General features: G+C 40.8%; 1 protein-coding gene across 1 annotated transcript in view; it reads right to left on the bottom strand.

Annotated features, from left to right (window-relative positions):
- The window catches only part of LOC106565452 (SPRY domain-containing protein 3), a 55,408-nt gene that overhangs the window by 1,720 nt on the left and 34,753 nt on the right, over positions 1–18,935 (bottom strand). The window contains exons 7-8 of the mRNA XM_014132603.2: positions 11,492–11,641; positions 2,249–2,306 (exon numbers count right to left, since the gene is read on the bottom strand). Coding sequence (XP_013988078.1) covers positions 2,249–2,306; positions 11,492–11,641 — 208 coding nt within the window. The remainder of the gene's footprint in view (positions 1–2,248; positions 2,307–11,491; positions 11,642–18,935) is intronic.

Below are 18,935 nucleotides of genomic sequence, written 5' to 3'. Positions count from 1 at the left end.
CTCCTGTGTGCTGAAGGCCGGATACCACAGGCAGAAAAAATTACATTTTTGCATCTACCTATAAATTTAGATTTTTGGGGTATTTTTATCCTTTAATATGAGTACTTTAAAAAAGTACAGATAAAAATGTCCACAACTTAGTTTATCATACTACCGTAATCAATATTTCATGAATTTTAACCACTTTTAAATGGACATACACTGAGTATACCAAACATTAGCAACACCTTTCGCCCTCAGAACAGCCTCAATTCGTTGGTTGGGGCATGGCCTCTATAAGGTGTCGAAAGCGTTCCACAGGGATGCTGGCCCATGTTGACACCAATGCTTCCCACAGTTGTGTCAAGTTGGCTGGATGTCCTTTGGATCTTGGACCATTCTCGATACACACGAGAAACTGTTAAGTGTGAAAAACCCAGCAGCGTTGCAGTTCTTGACACAAACCGGTACGCCTGGCACCTACTACCATACCCCGTTAAATCTTTTGTCTTGCCCTTTGACCCTGAATGGAACATATACACAATCCATGTCTCAAGGCTTAAAAATCCTTCTTTAATTATCTACACTGATTGAAATGGATTTCACGAGTGAAATCAATAAGGGATCATTGCTTTCAACTGGATTCACCTAGTCAGTCTATGTCATGAAAGAGTAGGTGTTTTTAATATTTTGTATAATCAGTATAATACATCCATAATTTCACACATAATTTTAAAGCCCATTTCATAGAGAATGTTACCAACTGGACTATATTTAGTAACTAACTTTGAAAAGATGGTTTTGGGTCAAAACAGACGTTTGATGATTGGTAGGCTAAATTCAGTGTACTTGGTCTTTAACTGCCGTTTCCCGAAAATCAGACTCTTCCCACATGCCAACAAAAACTTCAGAAGCATTTACACATTGACAAAAGTTTGTGTGTTATCCTTAGATATATTCTCCATAATTATTCGAAGGGAATTGTTGATATGTTGTTCTCCAAAGATTATAGAGCAATTGTTCTTGTAAAATGCGCCAAAAAAGCATTTTACGTATGTCTTTAGTATTTTACAGATGGAAAGATTTAAAAAGTATTTATCCATAATCTTGTCTGAGTAAGTCCCGTCATGGAGTTTCTTAACCAAATTTATACCCAAATATTTAGGCTGACTTCATCCAGTGTCGAGAAACATGTATTTGTGGTATATGCAAATACAGTATGTGCATAATTAATGAGATATGACCTTATTTGCATATGTTATACAATATTTCAGAACAATTTGAATACAAAAAATTATTATATTTGTGTGTACATTCAACCGGTAAAAGTTGATTGTGATATGATTAAGAGAAAAACAATTCTTATTAGGGTGGTGTGCCTGGCCTCAAAACATGTACTTAAACTCCACTTGTCCTCATCTCAACCTCCCTGGCCAGTGGAATGGATGACTATCAACCAGAGGTCAGGGGGAATGTGTCTCATCCTTAGGGTGGATTATAGGAAGAGAAAGGGCGTATCCCCATGGAAACAATGACATGGAACACATGAAACATGAAGAGATCGCTAGGTGGGGTTTCACCTAATCACCACTTTGGCAGATAAGCAGTGATAAACACACAGGCTTATCATAAGAGAAACACACTGATCGGGGTATCCTACCATTCATGCTGACTTGAACAACTCCTCTCTCAGCTTCTCTCTCAGTCTCTGGCTGAGCCCACACATGGCACCTTATTCCCTTCATAGGGCTCTGGTCAAAAGTAGTGCACTATGTACTGTAGGATATATTTTGAGTTTGACCACTTCTCTTTTTCTTTCCGTCTCCCTCTATAGGTTAGCCAAGGGCTACACCACGCAGGCCTTTCATACAGTTTGGGAAGGATACATTCTGTTCTATACAGTATGAGGTTGACTGCTTCCTCCCTATAAACTGAAGGCTTTCATACTACTATGACACTGTGGGCTGAATTATAACTTGAGATAAACCAGGATAAGATAGATTTAGAGAAGCCATACAATGGGAGATTTGTGTCACAGTTTGGGTTATGGGATATTTGTATGACAGTTTGACTTATGTGCACATGTCTCAAGGCAGGAGTCTGTCTGACCAATAATTAGAATCATGCTAAATTACAGTAGTCACATGTTTAGTGTATGGCAAGCAGGTACAGAGACAGACGCATTCAAACAAACAACCAATCAAGCCATCATACAGAAACACTTGCAGAAGGACAGACAAACAGACGTTACATGACTCAGGACACTCACCTGCATGATAGGCTATGGAACCCCTGCTCCAGCCAGGGTGTCTGTTTTTGGGATAATTCTGTGAAATTAATATAACACGTCAATACAAAGTCAATGAGGTCTCATTTTACTCATGAATCGTCATTTCAGCAAGCCATGACACCCAACTGTTTCTAACTACAGAAACAATTTCAGAACAATCTGAGATGGTAAGACTGGCATTCCTAAAACATTATTTTGTTGAAATTTAATTTTATGTCTGGGAAATTAAGATAATTGATTGCACCCAAAATTGGCATTTTAATTGATAGGATTCAGATAATATTAAATAAATATCTTATCCAGCCTTCCCTGTAGCTCAGTTGGTAGAGCATGGTGTTTGCAACGCCAGGGTTGTGGGTTCGATTCCCACGGGGGGCCAGCACAGGAAAAAAAAAAACAATGTATGAAATGTATGCATTCACTACTGTAAGTCGCTCTGGATAAGAGCGTCTGCTAAATGACCAAAAATGTAAAAAAAAAAAAAATGTAAATCCGATTTGGACAAAACTTTTTCCTACCAATGAGTAAAACAAGAGGAACCCTGGAGGCCATTCCCCCCAGAAATGTCCAGGAACTTGCAGGTGCCTTGGTGGAAGAGTGGGGTAACATCTCACAGCAAGAACTGGCAAATCTAGTGCAGTCCATGAGGAGGAGATGCACTGCAGTACTTAATGCAGCTGGCGGCCACACCAGATACTGACTGTTACTTTTGATTTTGACCCTCCCTTTGTTCAGGGACACATTATTCTATTTCTGTTAGTCACATTTCTGTGGAACTTGTTCAGTTTATGTCTCAGTTGTTGAATCTTGTTATGTTCATACAAATATTTACACATGTTAAGTTTGCTGAAAATAAATGCAGTTGACAGTGAGAGGACGTTTATTTTTTTGCTGAGTTTACATTTCTTAAAAAATGAAGGAGAATCAAGAGAGAGGGAGAGAGAAAAAGAGAGAGCTAGCTATATTTCATAGTATTTTTTCACTTTCACTTAATTAGCTAGCTAGCTAGTTTAGCCTACTCAAACAGAGATGGCTGCTATGTTAGCTAGCTGACTACGGCTATCAAACATTGGAACTCTTCCAAGTCAAGGTTAAACCAAAATAAAATAAAAATCACACATTATTTGTCACATGCGCAGAATACAACAAGTGTAGACCTTACCATGAAATGCTTACTTACAAGCCCTTATCAACAGTGCAGTTCAAGAAGAGTTAAGAAAATATTTACCAAATCAACTAAAGTAAGAAATAATAAAATGTAACACAATAAAATAACAATAACGAGGCTATATACAGGGGATACCGGTACTGAGTCAGTGTGCGGGGGTACAGGTTAGTTGAGGTAATTTGTACATGTAGGTAGGGTTGAAGTGACTATGCATAGATAATAAACAGCGAGTAGCAGCAGTGTACAAAACAATGAGGGGTGTCAATGTAAATAGTCCATTATTTTCGGTCATAAGAGACGGTAGCAGCAACATTATGTACAAAATAAGTAAAAAAATAACAATGCAAAAACACTAACAAAATAGCACAGTTGGTTAGGAGCATGTAAAACATCAGCCATCCTCTTCGGCGCCATCTTAAATCCAGCTTTTGTTTTAATGAATTTATTGCCACCAGGACCCGCCGGTGTAACTGCTAAAGTGCTTGATGACTGTACACTGTACTACATGATTGTAGCGGGTTTACTAATCCGTTAGTTCTATTAGCTATTTTGACTGGGATGTAGGCTGTGTGTAGCGGTTAGCGGTTATGATATGAAGGTTTGGCTTGGAAAGGTTTATTCGTTGATGTGTTCTGCACTGAAGCCCACAAGCAAAGAGAGAAGGTGAGAGAGAAGGAGAGCACGTAGATGCGAGAAGGAATTACAAGCAAAGGGATCGTGCTGTTTGTATGTGTCTGCTATGAAAGTGAACTGTGTTTGCATGTGATCAGGGGTGTATTCTGTTATAATAAACTAAACACACCCAAGGGGCCATTTCCTGGACACAGATTAAGCGTAAAAGAAAGACAAACTGATTTGCTTGAATGGAGGACTGGCTTGAATTGTGAGAATGACCACAAGTTCTTTCAATAATTAGACAAATCTATTGGTTTTCTGCCCAAGTTGCAAAGGAAATGTTGTGATCTATTTCATAAACACAAAAGACCAGCAAAATGGATAAAAGAGTGTGGCGGTATAGTAAGATCAGTGGATCAGTGGATCAATTACTATTTTCTCTGAGCTGGGGGGAAAAAAATTCACCAGATTCATATACATGGGATACATGACATAGTATGGCGAAGCAATACTCCAAGCCACAGCTTCATACTACTTGTCAAACATAGAGAACTGATATTATATACTGTTTGTTGGGATGGAATTGGCATGGGGTGTGGGGATTCTGAATTGTTAGGGGGATTCCTTATGTTTTATTCATTGGTAGGAAGAAGTTTGGTCCAAATCAGATCTTGGTTACTATATTTATTGAATATTATCTGTATCCAATATATAAAATGAACAATTTGGATGCCATTGATTAGCTTAATTTCTCAGAAATCAAATAAAATGTAAACAAAATGTTTCAAGAATGCTAATCATATCTGTTACTAACTATAGAAACAATTTCAGAACAATCTGAGATGGTGGGTGTTGAAATCTTCTTTCTTGTGCTTTTTGAGGTGGAATAACCCTCATACGAGGTGTGCGTACTGTATGTCTAATGACACCTTCCTGATACTGATTAATAGTGTGTGTGTGATTCATTGATTCAGTTTCCTGCAAATGCTCCATTGAGCCCCCAGGTGATTTAACAGAAATCCCTACAGAGGCCAAGTGTTGTTTCTGATAAGATCTGAGGATGAGTCACACTTAATGGGGCACAGTCTTTCCCAGTCCCAGGGTGCACCCTGTCCATCAGCCCATACAAAGGATGTCCTCATGCAGGACCGATAAGAACATTTAGATTAGGTTGAAACACTTCATTCTTTCTAGTTCTTCCCCCATCCCACTCTACTCCACCTCTATCTCTGCAATATATTTTGATACAGATAATAGCCATTAAAAGGGTCTAGATTTACAGCCATAAAACACTTTGATGAGTCACTGTTACTCTGAAGACACCATTTTTTAAATAAGTGTTAACAACCACTATCCATTGATAAAACAGCTTTCTCAAAACACGCAGATGCTAATCTTTAACACACAGTGGGTAACCTCACCTGGGGATGGCGACACCAGAGCAAACAGCCCTATCCTCTATGCTGGTATTGTTCATTGTAACACACACTAACAAAGACGTACTGTGGAGCCACTAGGTAATGACTAATGCTTCACTCTTTTTGCGAAGAATGAGAAGAGAGCTGCTGTTGTGCCAAGGGCTTTACTGGTAGAGATGGAGAGATAGACACACAAGGGGGGAGAGGACAGTTGATAAAGAGAGGGTAAGATAGTGGAGACGTATGGAGATGGACAGGTGAGGCAATGGAAGGTTGAGGGAGGGGGAGAAAGATAGAGAAATGGAGAGATGGGAGGAAGAGAAGATTGAGTGAGATTATGATCAAGGGATTAAAAAAATATATTTTTTGTCATTTAGTTAGCAGACGCTCTTATCCTTGCTCAAGTGCAAATCAACAGAATTTTCACAGAGAATCAGAGAGGGACAGAGAGAGTGACACAGGAATGTGTATCACACCATCCTGTCATTCTCTAATAAAAAGAGGAGTCAAAGTTGTCAATGATCTGCCTTTACCACAAGTGGTCCCATATGACTCAGTTGACAAAGAATGGCGCTTGCAACGCCAGGGTTGTGGGTTCGATTTCTACAGGGGACCAATATCAAAAATGTACAGTTTTTCCACATTTTCTTCCTTTACAGCCATATTCTAAAATGTATTAAATTGTTTTTTTTCCCCCTCATCAATCTACACACAGTACTCCATAATGACAAAGCAAAAACAGGTTTTTAGAAATGTTGGCTAATTTATAAAAAATACAGTACCAGTCAAAAGTTTGGACACACCTACTCATTCAAGGGTTTTTATTTGTTTTTACTATTTTCTAAATTGTAGAATAATAGTGAAGACATCAAAACTATGAAATAACACATATGGAATCATGTGGTAAACAAAAAATAGTTACACAAATCAAAATATATTTTAGATTTTAGATTCTTCAAAGTAGCCACCATTTGCCTTGACAGCTTTGCACACTCTTGGCATTCTCTCAACCAGCTTCACCTGGAATACATTTCCAACAGTCTTGAAGGAGTTCCCACATATGCTGAGCACTTGGATGCTTTTCCTTCACTCTGCAGTCCAACTCATCCCAAACCATCTCAATTGGGTTGAGGTCGGGTGATTGTAGAGGCCAGGTAATCTGATTCAGCACTCCATCACTCTCCTTCTCGATCAAATAGCCCTTACACAGTCTGGAGGTGTGTTGGGTCATTGTCCTGTTGAAAATCAAATGATAGTCCCACTAAGCGCAAAGCAGATGGGATGGCATATCGCTGCAGAATGCTGTGGTAGCCATGCTGGTTAAGTGTGCATTGAATTCTAAATAAATCACTGACAATGACACCAGCAAAGCACCCCCACACCATCACACCTCCTTTAGGTGCCTTTTGGCAAACTCCAAGTGTGATTTCATGTGCCTTTTACTGAGGAGTGGCCTGATTGGTGGAGTGATACAGAGATGGTTGTCCTTCTGGAAGTACCCTTCCCCAGATCTGTGTCTCGACACAATCCTGTCTCGAGGCTCTACGGACAATTCCTTTGGCTTGGTTTTGCTCTGACATGCACTGTCAACTGTGGGACCTTATATAGACAGGTGTGTGCCTTTCCAAATCATGTCCAATCAATTGAATTTACCACGGCTGGACTCCAATGAAGTTGTAGAATCATCTCAAGGATGATCAATGGAAACAGAATGCATCTGAGCTCAATTTCAAGTCTCATAGCAAAGAGACTGAATACTTACTGTATTTAAAGAAGGTATTTCTGTTTTTAGTAAATTTGCAAAAATGTCTAAAAACCTGTTTTCACATTGTCATTATGGGGGTTTGTGTGTAGATTGATGAGGATTTTTTTATTTATTTAATCAATTTTAGAATAAAGCTGTAACGTAACAAAATGTGGAAAAAGTCAAGGGGTCTGAATACTTTCCGAATGCACTGTATGCATTACTGCAAGTTGCTCTGGAAAAGAAAGTCTGCTAAATTACTAAAATGTAAATGGTTTCTGAAAGGGGATGACGTCTGCCTCTTTTGTTTTTTCCTGTGAAAGACAATGGTTCACATAAACACAGTGACGAGAGGATGGCTCACTGGACCTGATAGGAGGGGGAGGTGTAGAAGTCTGAAACCTCAGGAATGGCAGACTGATAGATTTAAGATGCCCCACCAGAACAGCAAACTGCTCCAGAAAACAATTCCTAGGAAAACTAATCAGTGAAATCACAGAGCTCTATTCTTTTGTCCTCGTCCACATGAACATTGCTCTGGCATTTCTCATGGTGTGGACTTGATCAGAGGTAGATGAGATGGCCAAACGTAACATCAGGATGGTTTTGCCGCAACACCCAATGGATGATTTACAGTCATTGTCATTGTCTGGGTACAACACATCCTTACAACACACATGGAACAAACTTCCAAAATGACTAATTCATGATAAACAGAAGTTGGAGCACTCAAAAAAAACAGGCTGAGATTTACTTCTTACCCTCAGGCTTTGTTCCATATTCTGATGAAGCACAGATATCCTGACGTTTCTCCTCTCAGTAAGTCATTTGTGGGTTTTTTAAGCCCTATTATGGAATTCCTGACATTTGTTGTTGAGCAGCCCTACTCTCCTTCGTTTTCTGAAAAGGGGGAGGCCTATTTGAACTGTGACCTATTTGAAACTCTTCATGATGTTGCAAGAGTGGGAGCTCCAGATGTAGCCAAAGAAAGTTCCACAAGGATCCAGCAGTATCTAGGTTCTCTTATTTCCAGGTTCTCTTATTTCCAGGTTCTCTTATCTGATCAAATAACTGACATATCTGAAGTAGGAGGACTTTAATTTACATTAAACAGGATGTGAAGATTCCATGTTGATTAAATCTCTGATGTCATAACAAGTTCAGGTGTTTCTGTGTTGAGCAGACTGTCATTACACGAGCCCACTCTTAACGGCCTGACAGATGATATTTCCACAATATGGAGATAAACGCTGTAATAAAATTATAAAGAGAGACACACCGTTGGAAAGGGTTCGAATAAATTAATTTAGGATAACAGCTTTATAATTTTCTATGATATTATCAACTTGATCTTTCTAACCCAGAGGACGCAAACACTTGCTGTATACTTTGCTTTTTATGGTGCTACTCAGTGGTAACCATCTCAACAGACAAAAATGCCCAGCTACCTAGCGGCTAAATAGCCATGGTTAGAAAACTGTCACACCGTGAAAGTTGTCATTCAGTTGGAAATAGTGAAATAAACAATGCTTGCCTTGAGTAACAGAAGAAGAAAAAAGCTGAGATACATGGATAATTAGAGAGAACAGAGAAAAAGAGAAAGAAAAAAGAAAAAGAGAGAGAAGGGTAGATAAGTGTCTGTAATCTTGTGAGGTGGAGACCTGGTCCGATACAGCACATTTCCCACACTCCACTTCAATCACTGTTGCTGTCATGTTAGCATGGTGGGTTAGCATGTAAATGGAACAGCCTGTGTTTTCTGTGGAAAACCAAATGAGGGGTTCAAATGACACATTATTTATTTGTTGTTCACTTTTCCCCTTTCCATCATCCATCACTCGGAATGGGGTGGAAGTACGTACTGAAGCGGATGAGAAATAGTTGAAAGAGGATAGGATCATCATGGCTGGGCTAACGAGATAAGCAACATGACAGCAGCATTTGACCAAAGACACTGACTGGTTAAACAATTAGCCTACCTCAGTTTCCTTTTACCTCCTTTTCACCCCAAAATTAAGGTTTAATTGGCATCTAGCCTAATTCCATCTTTTCAGATGGTACCCATTCCTTTGGGATTGAGGCCTGCAAATATCTTCAAATGCACATCCAGAATCTGTACAGATGTGTGTGGGGGGGGGAAGGGGGGGGGGGCTAAAAAGAAAGTATTCATACCCCTTGACTTTCTCCACATTTTGTTTGAATTGAGATTTTGTGTCACTGGCCTACACACAATACCCCAAAATGTCAAAGTGGAATTATGTTTTAGAAATGTTTACACATTAATTAAAAATGAAAAGCTGAAATGTCAATAAGTATTCGACCCCTTTTTCATGGCAAGCCTAAATAAGTTTAGAAGTAAAAATGTGCCTGAGAAGTCACATAAATAAATTGTATGAACTCTGTGCAATTATAGTGTCTAACATGACTTTTTGAATGACTACCTTATCTCTGTACCTCACACATACAATTATCTATAAGGTCCCTCAGTCGAGCAGTACATTTCAAACACAACCACAAAGACCAGGGAGGTGTTAAGCCTTGGATGGTACACCCAGTCACTACACATATACAGGTGTCCTTCCTAACTCAGTTGCTGGAGAGGAAGGAAACCACTAAGGGATTTCACCAAGCCAATGGTGACTTTAAAAAAGTTAAGAGTTTAATGGCTGTTATAGGAGAAAACTGACGATGGATCAACAACATTGTAGGTACTCCACAACACTAACCTAATAGACAGAGTAAAAAAAGGAAGCCTATACAGAATAAAAAATATTCCAAGGCATCCTGTTTGCAACAAGCACTAAAGTAATACTGCAAATAATGTTGCAAAACATTTCACTTTTTATCCTGAATACAAAGTGTTATGTTTGGGGCAAATCCAATACAACACATTACTCAGTACCACTATCCATATTTTCAAGCATAGTGGTGGCTGCATCATGTTATGGGTATGCTTGTAATCGTTAAGAACTGGGGAGTTTTTTCAGGATAAAAAAGATACTGAATGGAACTAAGCACAGGCAAAATCCTAGAGGAAAACCTGGTTCAGTCTACTTTCCACCAGACACAGAGATGAATTTACCTTTCAGCAGGACAATAAACTCAAACACAAGACCAAATATACACTGGAGTTGCTTACCAAGAAAACATTGAATGTTCTTGAGTGGCCTAGTTACAGTTTTGACTTAAATCGACTTGAAAATGTATGGCAAGACTTGAAAATGACTGATCAAAAACCAACTTGACAGAGCTTGAAGAGTTTTTGTATAAATATTGTACAATCCTGGTGTGCAAAGCTCTTAGACTTACCCGGAAAGCTGTAATCGCTGCCAAAGGTGATTTTAACATGTATTGACTCAGGGGTGTGAATACTTATGTAAATTAGATATTTCTGTATTAAGAACCGTAGAATGCTATGGAAGTATAACATGTTTCACAAACTCAGATAGAGTCATTATAGGCTGGATAATGAGGATGTAGGGTGATAATGATGATAATAATAGTGTTCTTGATGTTCATTATGCTGGAGATAATGACTAGTGATAATAGCAATGAATGATGACAATGATGATGATAATGTATGAGGAAGTAGCCTGAGGTGATCTAGCAGTGTCACGACTTCTGCTGAAGTCAATGCCCCTCCTTGTTCGGGTGGTGTTATATTGATGCACTATTGTAAAGTGGTTGTTCCACTGGATATCATAAGGTGAATGCACCAATTTGTAAGTCGCTCTGGATAAGAGCGTCTGCTAAATGACTTAAATGTAAATGTAAAATGGTGCTCGGCGATCAACGTCACCGGTCTTCTAGCCATCACTGATCCATTTTTCATTTTCCATTGGTTTTGTCTTGTTTTCCTACACACCTGTTTCCAATTCCATTCATTACATGTTGTGTATTTAACCCTCTGTTTTCCCTCATGTCCTTGTCCGAGATTGTTTTGTTTGTTATTGATTTCGTGTATTTTTGTATTGGTGAGCTACGGGTATTTTTACCCATGTTGGTTTTGGAGTTCGTGTTTGTTTATTATTTATTAAACAACTCCAGTTATACCAAGTTGGTTTCTCCTGCGCCTGACTTCCTTGCCACCTACACACACGACGATGACAAGAGGTTACTGCCGCTGCCTTCAGAGCACACATGTATGCCAGTGCTCTGGAACGGGTTCGAATCCAGATGATGTCCGCCGTTCTAGCACACCACTTCTCTTCCTTACTTCCCTTTTGCTCTTTACTGCCAAAAAAAGACATAAATAAAACTATGATAAGGATACGTACCCTGCGTGCCAGTCCCAGGGCGATGTAGCACTTCTCTCCTGCGTCGGTGATCTCCAGTTCGTAGTAGTGGCAGCGTGTGTTGAGGGGTAGACGGGATTGGGCCAAACCCACATCCATGATGCTCTTCCCTTTACCCACGTACTCCAGCAACTGAGGAGGAGGATGGCATCACACATCACAATAAGACAAATTCTGTATCTACAAATAAATTAACTCATTGAAATAAACATAGCACAAACCCACTAGCTCAACAAAGTACATTCAGTACCATTTAACGTAATTCATGATACAGGGCCCGGGATGTAGAGAATAAGCACGTTCTTCTCAGCACACAAAACCCCAGGACAAGAACAATAGACAATTTATGATATTTTAATTGAACCTTTGTTTAACTAAATCAGTTAAGAACAAATTCTTATTTACAATGATGGCCGAGGGACAGTGGGTTAACTGCCTTGTTCAGGTACAGAACGACAGATTTTTACCTTATCAGCTCGGGGGATTTGATCTAGAAACCTTTCGGTTACTGGCCCAACCTGCCGCCCCAGGTATGGGTATGTATGTGTGTGTGTGTGATTTGTACCAGGATGCACTGTGTGTGACCCTTTCCCTCTGCCCTTTCCTGCTGAAAGGTAAAAACACACACTTGGCTCAGCATCAAAACTACACACTTGTAAATATTGGTCTGCAATCTATGTGTTTATTCTCATTTAATCTGAGGAAGAAAGAAAAACAACCAGGATATAGAGTTGTATTAATTACCTTAAACTATGCTCAGTTATAATGAAGACAATACCTCAAAACAGTTTTCAGCGTGAGCGTAACATTTGTACCTTGGCCGAGTTTAGGATTTAGGTAACAATAGATCTTCTCTCTGTGGTGCTTATGAAACCACATAATCAGACAGACATGTACAGACACACTCACACATATACCCTCATATATACCCTCGACTAACCGGTGCACCCGCACATTGACTATGTACCGGTACCCCCTGTATATAGCCTCGCTATTGTTATTTTACTGCTGCTCTTGAATTTTTTTTTACTTGTATTTTTAATTTCTCTATTTTTTACTTCACACTTATTTTTCTTAAAACTGCTTGTAGGTAAGCATTTCACTGTAAGGTCTACACCGGCTGTATTCAGCGCATGTGACAAATAACATTTGATTTCATTTTATCACATAGGAATATTTCAGCAGGAGAGGTTGATGGGGCCATGGGCTCTTGAAGGCCTTTAGGGGCCAGGTCATGAGGGTGAGAGACATGAGAATCTTTTCGACTGTCTATTCAATTTAACAGTTCCGCTTGACTCCTCCTAAAGTGTTTTTTATAACCATTTATCATTGAGACAATCCAACTGGAACAGGCATAAGGCTACTAAGGCCCGCCAGGTAAAACCCTCTCAAACATAAGAAAGACTCTCTGATTGCAACCAGACTTGTGGGCCAGGAGCCCTCTGGCGTGACTTGATCAGAATCTGTAGGGCTGACAGGAACACATCAGCGTAGAAAGTAGAGTACTGTAATTGTCCAGGAAAGTGTTCGCAGGTTAAACTAATGTGACGAATGAAATGGTCGACTAGCGAACATGTGGTGGCCATAAAGAAAACAACCACTTACCAGTCCAGATGACAAAACAGAGGAGCTATGAGGTCAAAGGTGACTGAGGTACTCATCTCATTGATAGAGTACAAAACAAGCATAAACAAACGTTTATCTGAGGTCACACTGAGGTCCCGGGCATATCAACACAATTCACTAAGGTAGTCTATCTGCCTCATGACCTCATATCCTGTCATAGCTTAGTTTCCTTGTCGTTCGCTAGCTACATTCAGCATATATAACTGATAATTACTCCAATGTGACCTGAATCAGTCATGGGTAGACCCGACTCTCTAGACATGCTTTACATCTGCCAGGGAACCATGGTTCCCACCTCAAACAAATACTTCACATCAAGAGGGAGGAAAAATAACAACTTGACAAAAACAGCCGTGACATTTGTGCTTGTGAGGTGTAAAAGGATTAACGTACATGGTATGTGTGTGATTTGTGCCAGGATACACCATGTGTGACCCTTTCCCTCTGCCCTGACTAGCAAAGAGAGCAGACAAGCACTGTAAATAAAACGCAGGGAAAAAATAATTATCATTATTATTACTTTACGACAATCTGTCAACGCCACCCTTTTCTCTTTCCTCTCTGTAGAGCAATTACCGGCTTACCAGATAACTCTCTTTCGGCCTTTCACTTTTCTCTTCCTATTCCTCCCACTTTCACCTTGACCTCCTGAACTTTGAATAAAAAAGAAAAATACAATATTGATGGATGTGATATCTTATATTTTTTTTATTTTTCCATCTATCATGCCTGCGTCTTTGAAGACCAAATAGGGCTCCTAGGTGCAGTCTAATGACACCTTCCTGATGCTGAGTAATAGAGTGTGTGTGGTCACTGATTTACCGTAGCTTGCCCTCCCTGTGGCAGTCAGCAGGATCCGGTGGGTGTGATGACATATCCCTAAATCTCTCTCTCTCTGATCCTCATGATGGGTGTGTGTGTGTGTGTGTGTGTGTGTGTGTGTGTGTGTGTGTGTGTGTGTGTGTGTGTGTGTGTGTGTGTGTGTGTAAAGGGATGTCGGTAAGGCAAGGCAAGGTAAAGGGCTTCTTTTTTGGGCCAGCTCGCTGCCCCAGCAACAGGTGCAGGGAGAAGGCCGTTTACTTATCTATCTGTGTCATTTTGTCTGCAGTGGCAGGGCTGACCTTGGTGAACTTTAATCATGACTCACTGCAAATAGCTTATCTAACATTTTGGTGTCATTTCAATAGTTATTCCAATGCACATTTAAACTGAACCAACCACACATGTATAAAAATAAGAATAAAGCAATATGAACCTGATATGGGTGCGGGCACAGCTTTTAGATTACATTTTTTGATGGAAAACAACATTCCTGTTTAAACAATGACATAGATTAGAGCAGTTTACAATCCTTTAGATCCTCCTGAGGCCATAGGCATCATGACAGGTAGAAGCATCTCTAGCATTAGAGAATGACCAAGAAATGCTGCAAGTTTACCCATGGCTCTGCAGAGTGGAATCAGATTTTTCTTGTCCTCCATACTATCTCTCTCTCTCTCTCTCTCTTTCCCCGAGTGTAGGTACATGTCGTGCTGGTAACACCTGCACTGTCCAGGTTTCTAAGGAGTTCCCATAAATATGTCTCTTAGCACGTCAGCTTGACTGATCACTCCAGTCCGTAGTGAACAACCCAGTCATTACCAGAGCAAATAAGCTCATCCTGAGGGTAGGTGTGGGGTTGGAGGCACTGAAGAGATAGAGATGGCAGGCAGGACTCGACATTAACGCATGTCCGCTTGCCCGGGGCAAATAAAGAAAATTGTCGGACAAGCAGATTATAGATTTAAGTTGTCCGAATGGACAATCACACAATCAAACAATTCGGCTCAGAATCTGATCAGAAATTGATCAGTTTCCTCTGGATGCGATGTGTTACACACTGTCTTCACAATATCTGCAGAGAGCATCGGAGTATAATTATTGTAGGCCTGCATTGACAGGCACAAACGGTCTTTCAATCATGCAGTTGCGAAATGCGTTTTTTTTAGATCAACGCGAGCCTAGCTGCATGTGCACATTTCTGGATATTAATGTCTAATTATGGAGTTATTTGCCCAGTTAAAGCCAGTGTGAGTGGGCAGTTGTCAGAGGAGAGAGAGAGAGAGACATTGCGCAGCAGGTAAAATAATGATACAGCCTACAACAGACTAACTAGATTGCCAATCCAAAACATAGTGTAGTTTGCCAGGTTATCTCGCTAGTTAACTGTTTACCTATTAGCATGTATTAATGTATTGTCATGTACGATGTTCTAAAATAACTTTCCACCGGCACTCATGTATAACCGCAAATAGCCGACACTCAGTTAATAAGGGTGCGCAGTTGATGAAACCAATGCTACATACTCCGTTTGTAAAACCGTATCTCAACCACTCAAAATTGGGTGTTGAGAAATAATTCTAAAACAGTTGGAAAGCTGGGATTCTCCTCTATTCAATACTAATTGTTTTACATTTTAGTAATTTAGCAGAGTGACTTACAGGAGCAATTAGGGTTAAGTGCCTTGCTCAAGGGCACAGATTTGTCACATAGTTGTCTTGGGGATTCGAACCAGCGACCTTTCAGTTACTGGCCCAACACCCTGAACCGCTAGGTTACCTGCCGTGAAGTGGTTCCTTGAATCATACACCACAATTTACAGTCACCTTTTTGGCCCTTGGTGTTACACACCTTTTTTTTAATCGGACAAGTACAAAATCGGTCCTACTTGTCCAAAGGACAAGTAGCTAAAAAAGTTAATGTCAAGCCACCATCTAGCCTACCTTTGCAGGCTGCCACAGCAGCAATGTTATGTGGGAGACGGTTTCATCATCTGAGCAAAACATAACCATGCAGCCCTGTGTCGACACCTTCATTCCTCGGGTAAGTCAACACCTCTTAATACAATAATTGTTTTAAAACGCTCTAGGCAGGTTTTAGCCTTAACCCCAGTACTTTGCTACGCTGGAGCCAACACGTACACACATATGCAATACACATTACACATAGGCTTGATGCAGAATAGGCAGCCATCCAGCCAAAGACCCACAGTCACACAGGTAAGCACTGCAAACATTCTATGGCTAGAATATTTTCAGAAAAATCTAATCATGGTCTCCACTATATTTCACGAGGTGTGAGATCCTGCTTTAAGATCAGATGACAGGATCCATTTTTAGAGTGATTCCACACCAGGATAGCCTTAAATATGTCCAAGATGGCATAGCAGTCAGACGTCCTTTGTCCTCGTCTTGTCGTGTCCCGTGTATATATATATTTACTTATTTTCTTTGCATATCTTTTTATTTTTATTTTTCTAAAAACTAAATTTCAAAACACTCTCCTACAACCCGCCTCTCCAATTAAAAAAAATAAAAAGTATTATTCACCTCAAATCTGAAATCCACAACAGAAGCTAGCCAGAAGCTAGCCAGTAGCTAGCCAGAAGCTAGCGTTAGTATTCAGCTAACCACGGTTGGCGGTCATCAGCTATCCCTTAGCTCGAATAGCTATCGCCAGTTTTGTACAATGCGACTCAGACTAGAGCATACCGAACCTATTTTTCTCTCCATATCCCCGGATTTCTATCGCAAGCTCTGGACATTTACACCTGGATCTTGCAGCTGGCTAGCTGCTATCCGAGTGACTATTGGCTAACGTCGGTAGTAGTTATACAGCTTGGCCCCTCCGTCGCGACGTAACCTGAACGCCCATCTGCGGCCCGCTAATCGTTAGCTGTCTTATCTGCTGCTATCTGAATAGGTCTATCGGACAATTTTCTTGGGCCACTATAACTATTTTGCCAACTGGATTGGTCCCCTCTACCACACGGAACCCCACTAATCTACAGACAGAAACGCACAAGGTGGCTAGAACAGACCGCCCTCCATCTACTGCCGGCTAGCTGTCTGAATCTCTCTGGACCCTTATGATCACTCGGCTAAGCATTCCTCTCCTTAATGTCAATATGCCTTGTCCATTACTGTTCTGGTTAGTGTTTATTGGTTTATTTCACTGTAGAGCCTCTAGCCCTGCTCATTATACCGTATCCAACCATTCAGTTCCACCACCCACACATGCTATGACATCACCTGGTTTCAATTATGTTTCTAGAGACAATATCTCTCTCATCATCACTCAATGCCTAGGTTTACCTCCACTGTATTCACATCCTACCATACCTTTGTCTGTACATTATACCTTGAAACTATTTTATCACCCCAGAAACCTCCTCCTTTTACTCTCTATTCTGGACGTCATAGACGACCAATTCTCATAGCTTTTAGCCGTACCCTTATCCTACTCCTCCTCTGTTCCTCTGGTGATGTAGAGGTGAATCCAGGCCCTGCAGTGCCTAGCTCCACTCCAATTCCCCAGGCGCTCTCTTTTGATGACTTCTGTAACCGTAATAGCCTTGGTTTCATGCATGTTAACATTAGCAGCCTCCTCCCTAAATTAGTTTTATTCACTGCTTTAGCACACTCTGCCAACACGGATGTCCTAGCCGTGTCTGAATCCTGGCTTAGGAAGACCACCAAAAACTCTGAAATCTTCAACCCTAACTACAACATTTTCAGACAAGATAGAACGGCCAGAGGGGGCGGTGTTGCAATCTACTGCAGAGATAGCCTGCAGAGTTCTGTCCTACTTTCCAGGTCTGTACCCAAACAATTTGAACTTCTACTTTTAAAAATCCACCTCTCTAAAAACAAGTCTCTCACCGTTGCCGCCTGCTATAGACCACCCTCTGCCCCCAGCTGTGCTCTGGACACCATATGTGAACTGATTGCCCCCCATCTATCTTCAGAGCTCGTGCTGCTAGGTGACCTAAACTGGGACAAGCTTAACACCCCAGCCATCCTACAATCTAAGCTTGATGCCCTCAATCTCACACAAATTATCAATGAACCTACCAGGTACCACCCCAAAGCCGTAAACACGGGCACCCTCATAGATATCATCCTAACCAACTTGCCCTCTAAATACACCTCTGCTGTTTTTAACCAAGATCTCAGCGATCACTGCCTCATTGCCTGCATCCGTAATGGGTCAGCGGTCAAACGACCTCCACTCATCACTGTCAAACGCTCCCTGAAACACTTCAGCGAGCAAGCCTTTCTAATCGACCTGGCCCGGGTATCCTGGAAGGATACTGACCTCATCCCGTCAGTAGAGGATACCTGGTTATTTTTTTTAAATGCCTTCCTCACCATCTTAAATAAGCATGCCCCATTCAAGAAATTTAGAACCAGGAACAGATATAGCCCTTGGTTCTCTCCAGACCTGACTGCCCTTAACCAACACAAAAACATCCGTGGCGTTCTGCATTAGCATCAAACAGCCCCCGTGATATGTAACTTTTCAGGGAAGTTAGAAACCAATATACACAGGCAGTTAGAAAAGCCAAGGCTAGCTTTTTCAAACAGAAATTTGCTTCCTGCAACACAAACTCAAAAAGGTTCTGGGACACTGTAAAGTCCATGGAGAATAAGAACACCTCCTCCCAGCTGCCCACTGCACTGAGGATAGGAAACTCTGTCACCACCGATAAATCCACTATAATTGAGAATTTCAATAAGCATTTTTCTACGGCTGGCCATGCTTTCCACCTGGCTACCCCTACCGCAGTCAATAGCACTGCACCCCCCACAGCTACTCGCCCAAGCCTTCCCCATTTCTCCTTCTTCCTTCTCCCAAATCCAGTCAGCTGATGTTCTGAAAGAGCTGCAAAATATGGACCCCTACAAATCAGCCGGGCTAGACAATCTGGACCCTTTCTTTCTAAAATTATCTGCCGAAATTGTTGCAACCCCTATTACTA

The sequence above is a fragment of the Salmo salar genome, chromosome ssa12 (genome assembly GCF_905237065.1).
Source record: "Salmo salar chromosome ssa12, Ssal_v3.1, whole genome shotgun sequence".
Taxonomy (NCBI): domain Eukaryota; kingdom Metazoa; phylum Chordata; class Actinopteri; order Salmoniformes; family Salmonidae; genus Salmo; species Salmo salar.
This window is presented reverse-complemented; position numbering and strand designations above follow the sequence as displayed.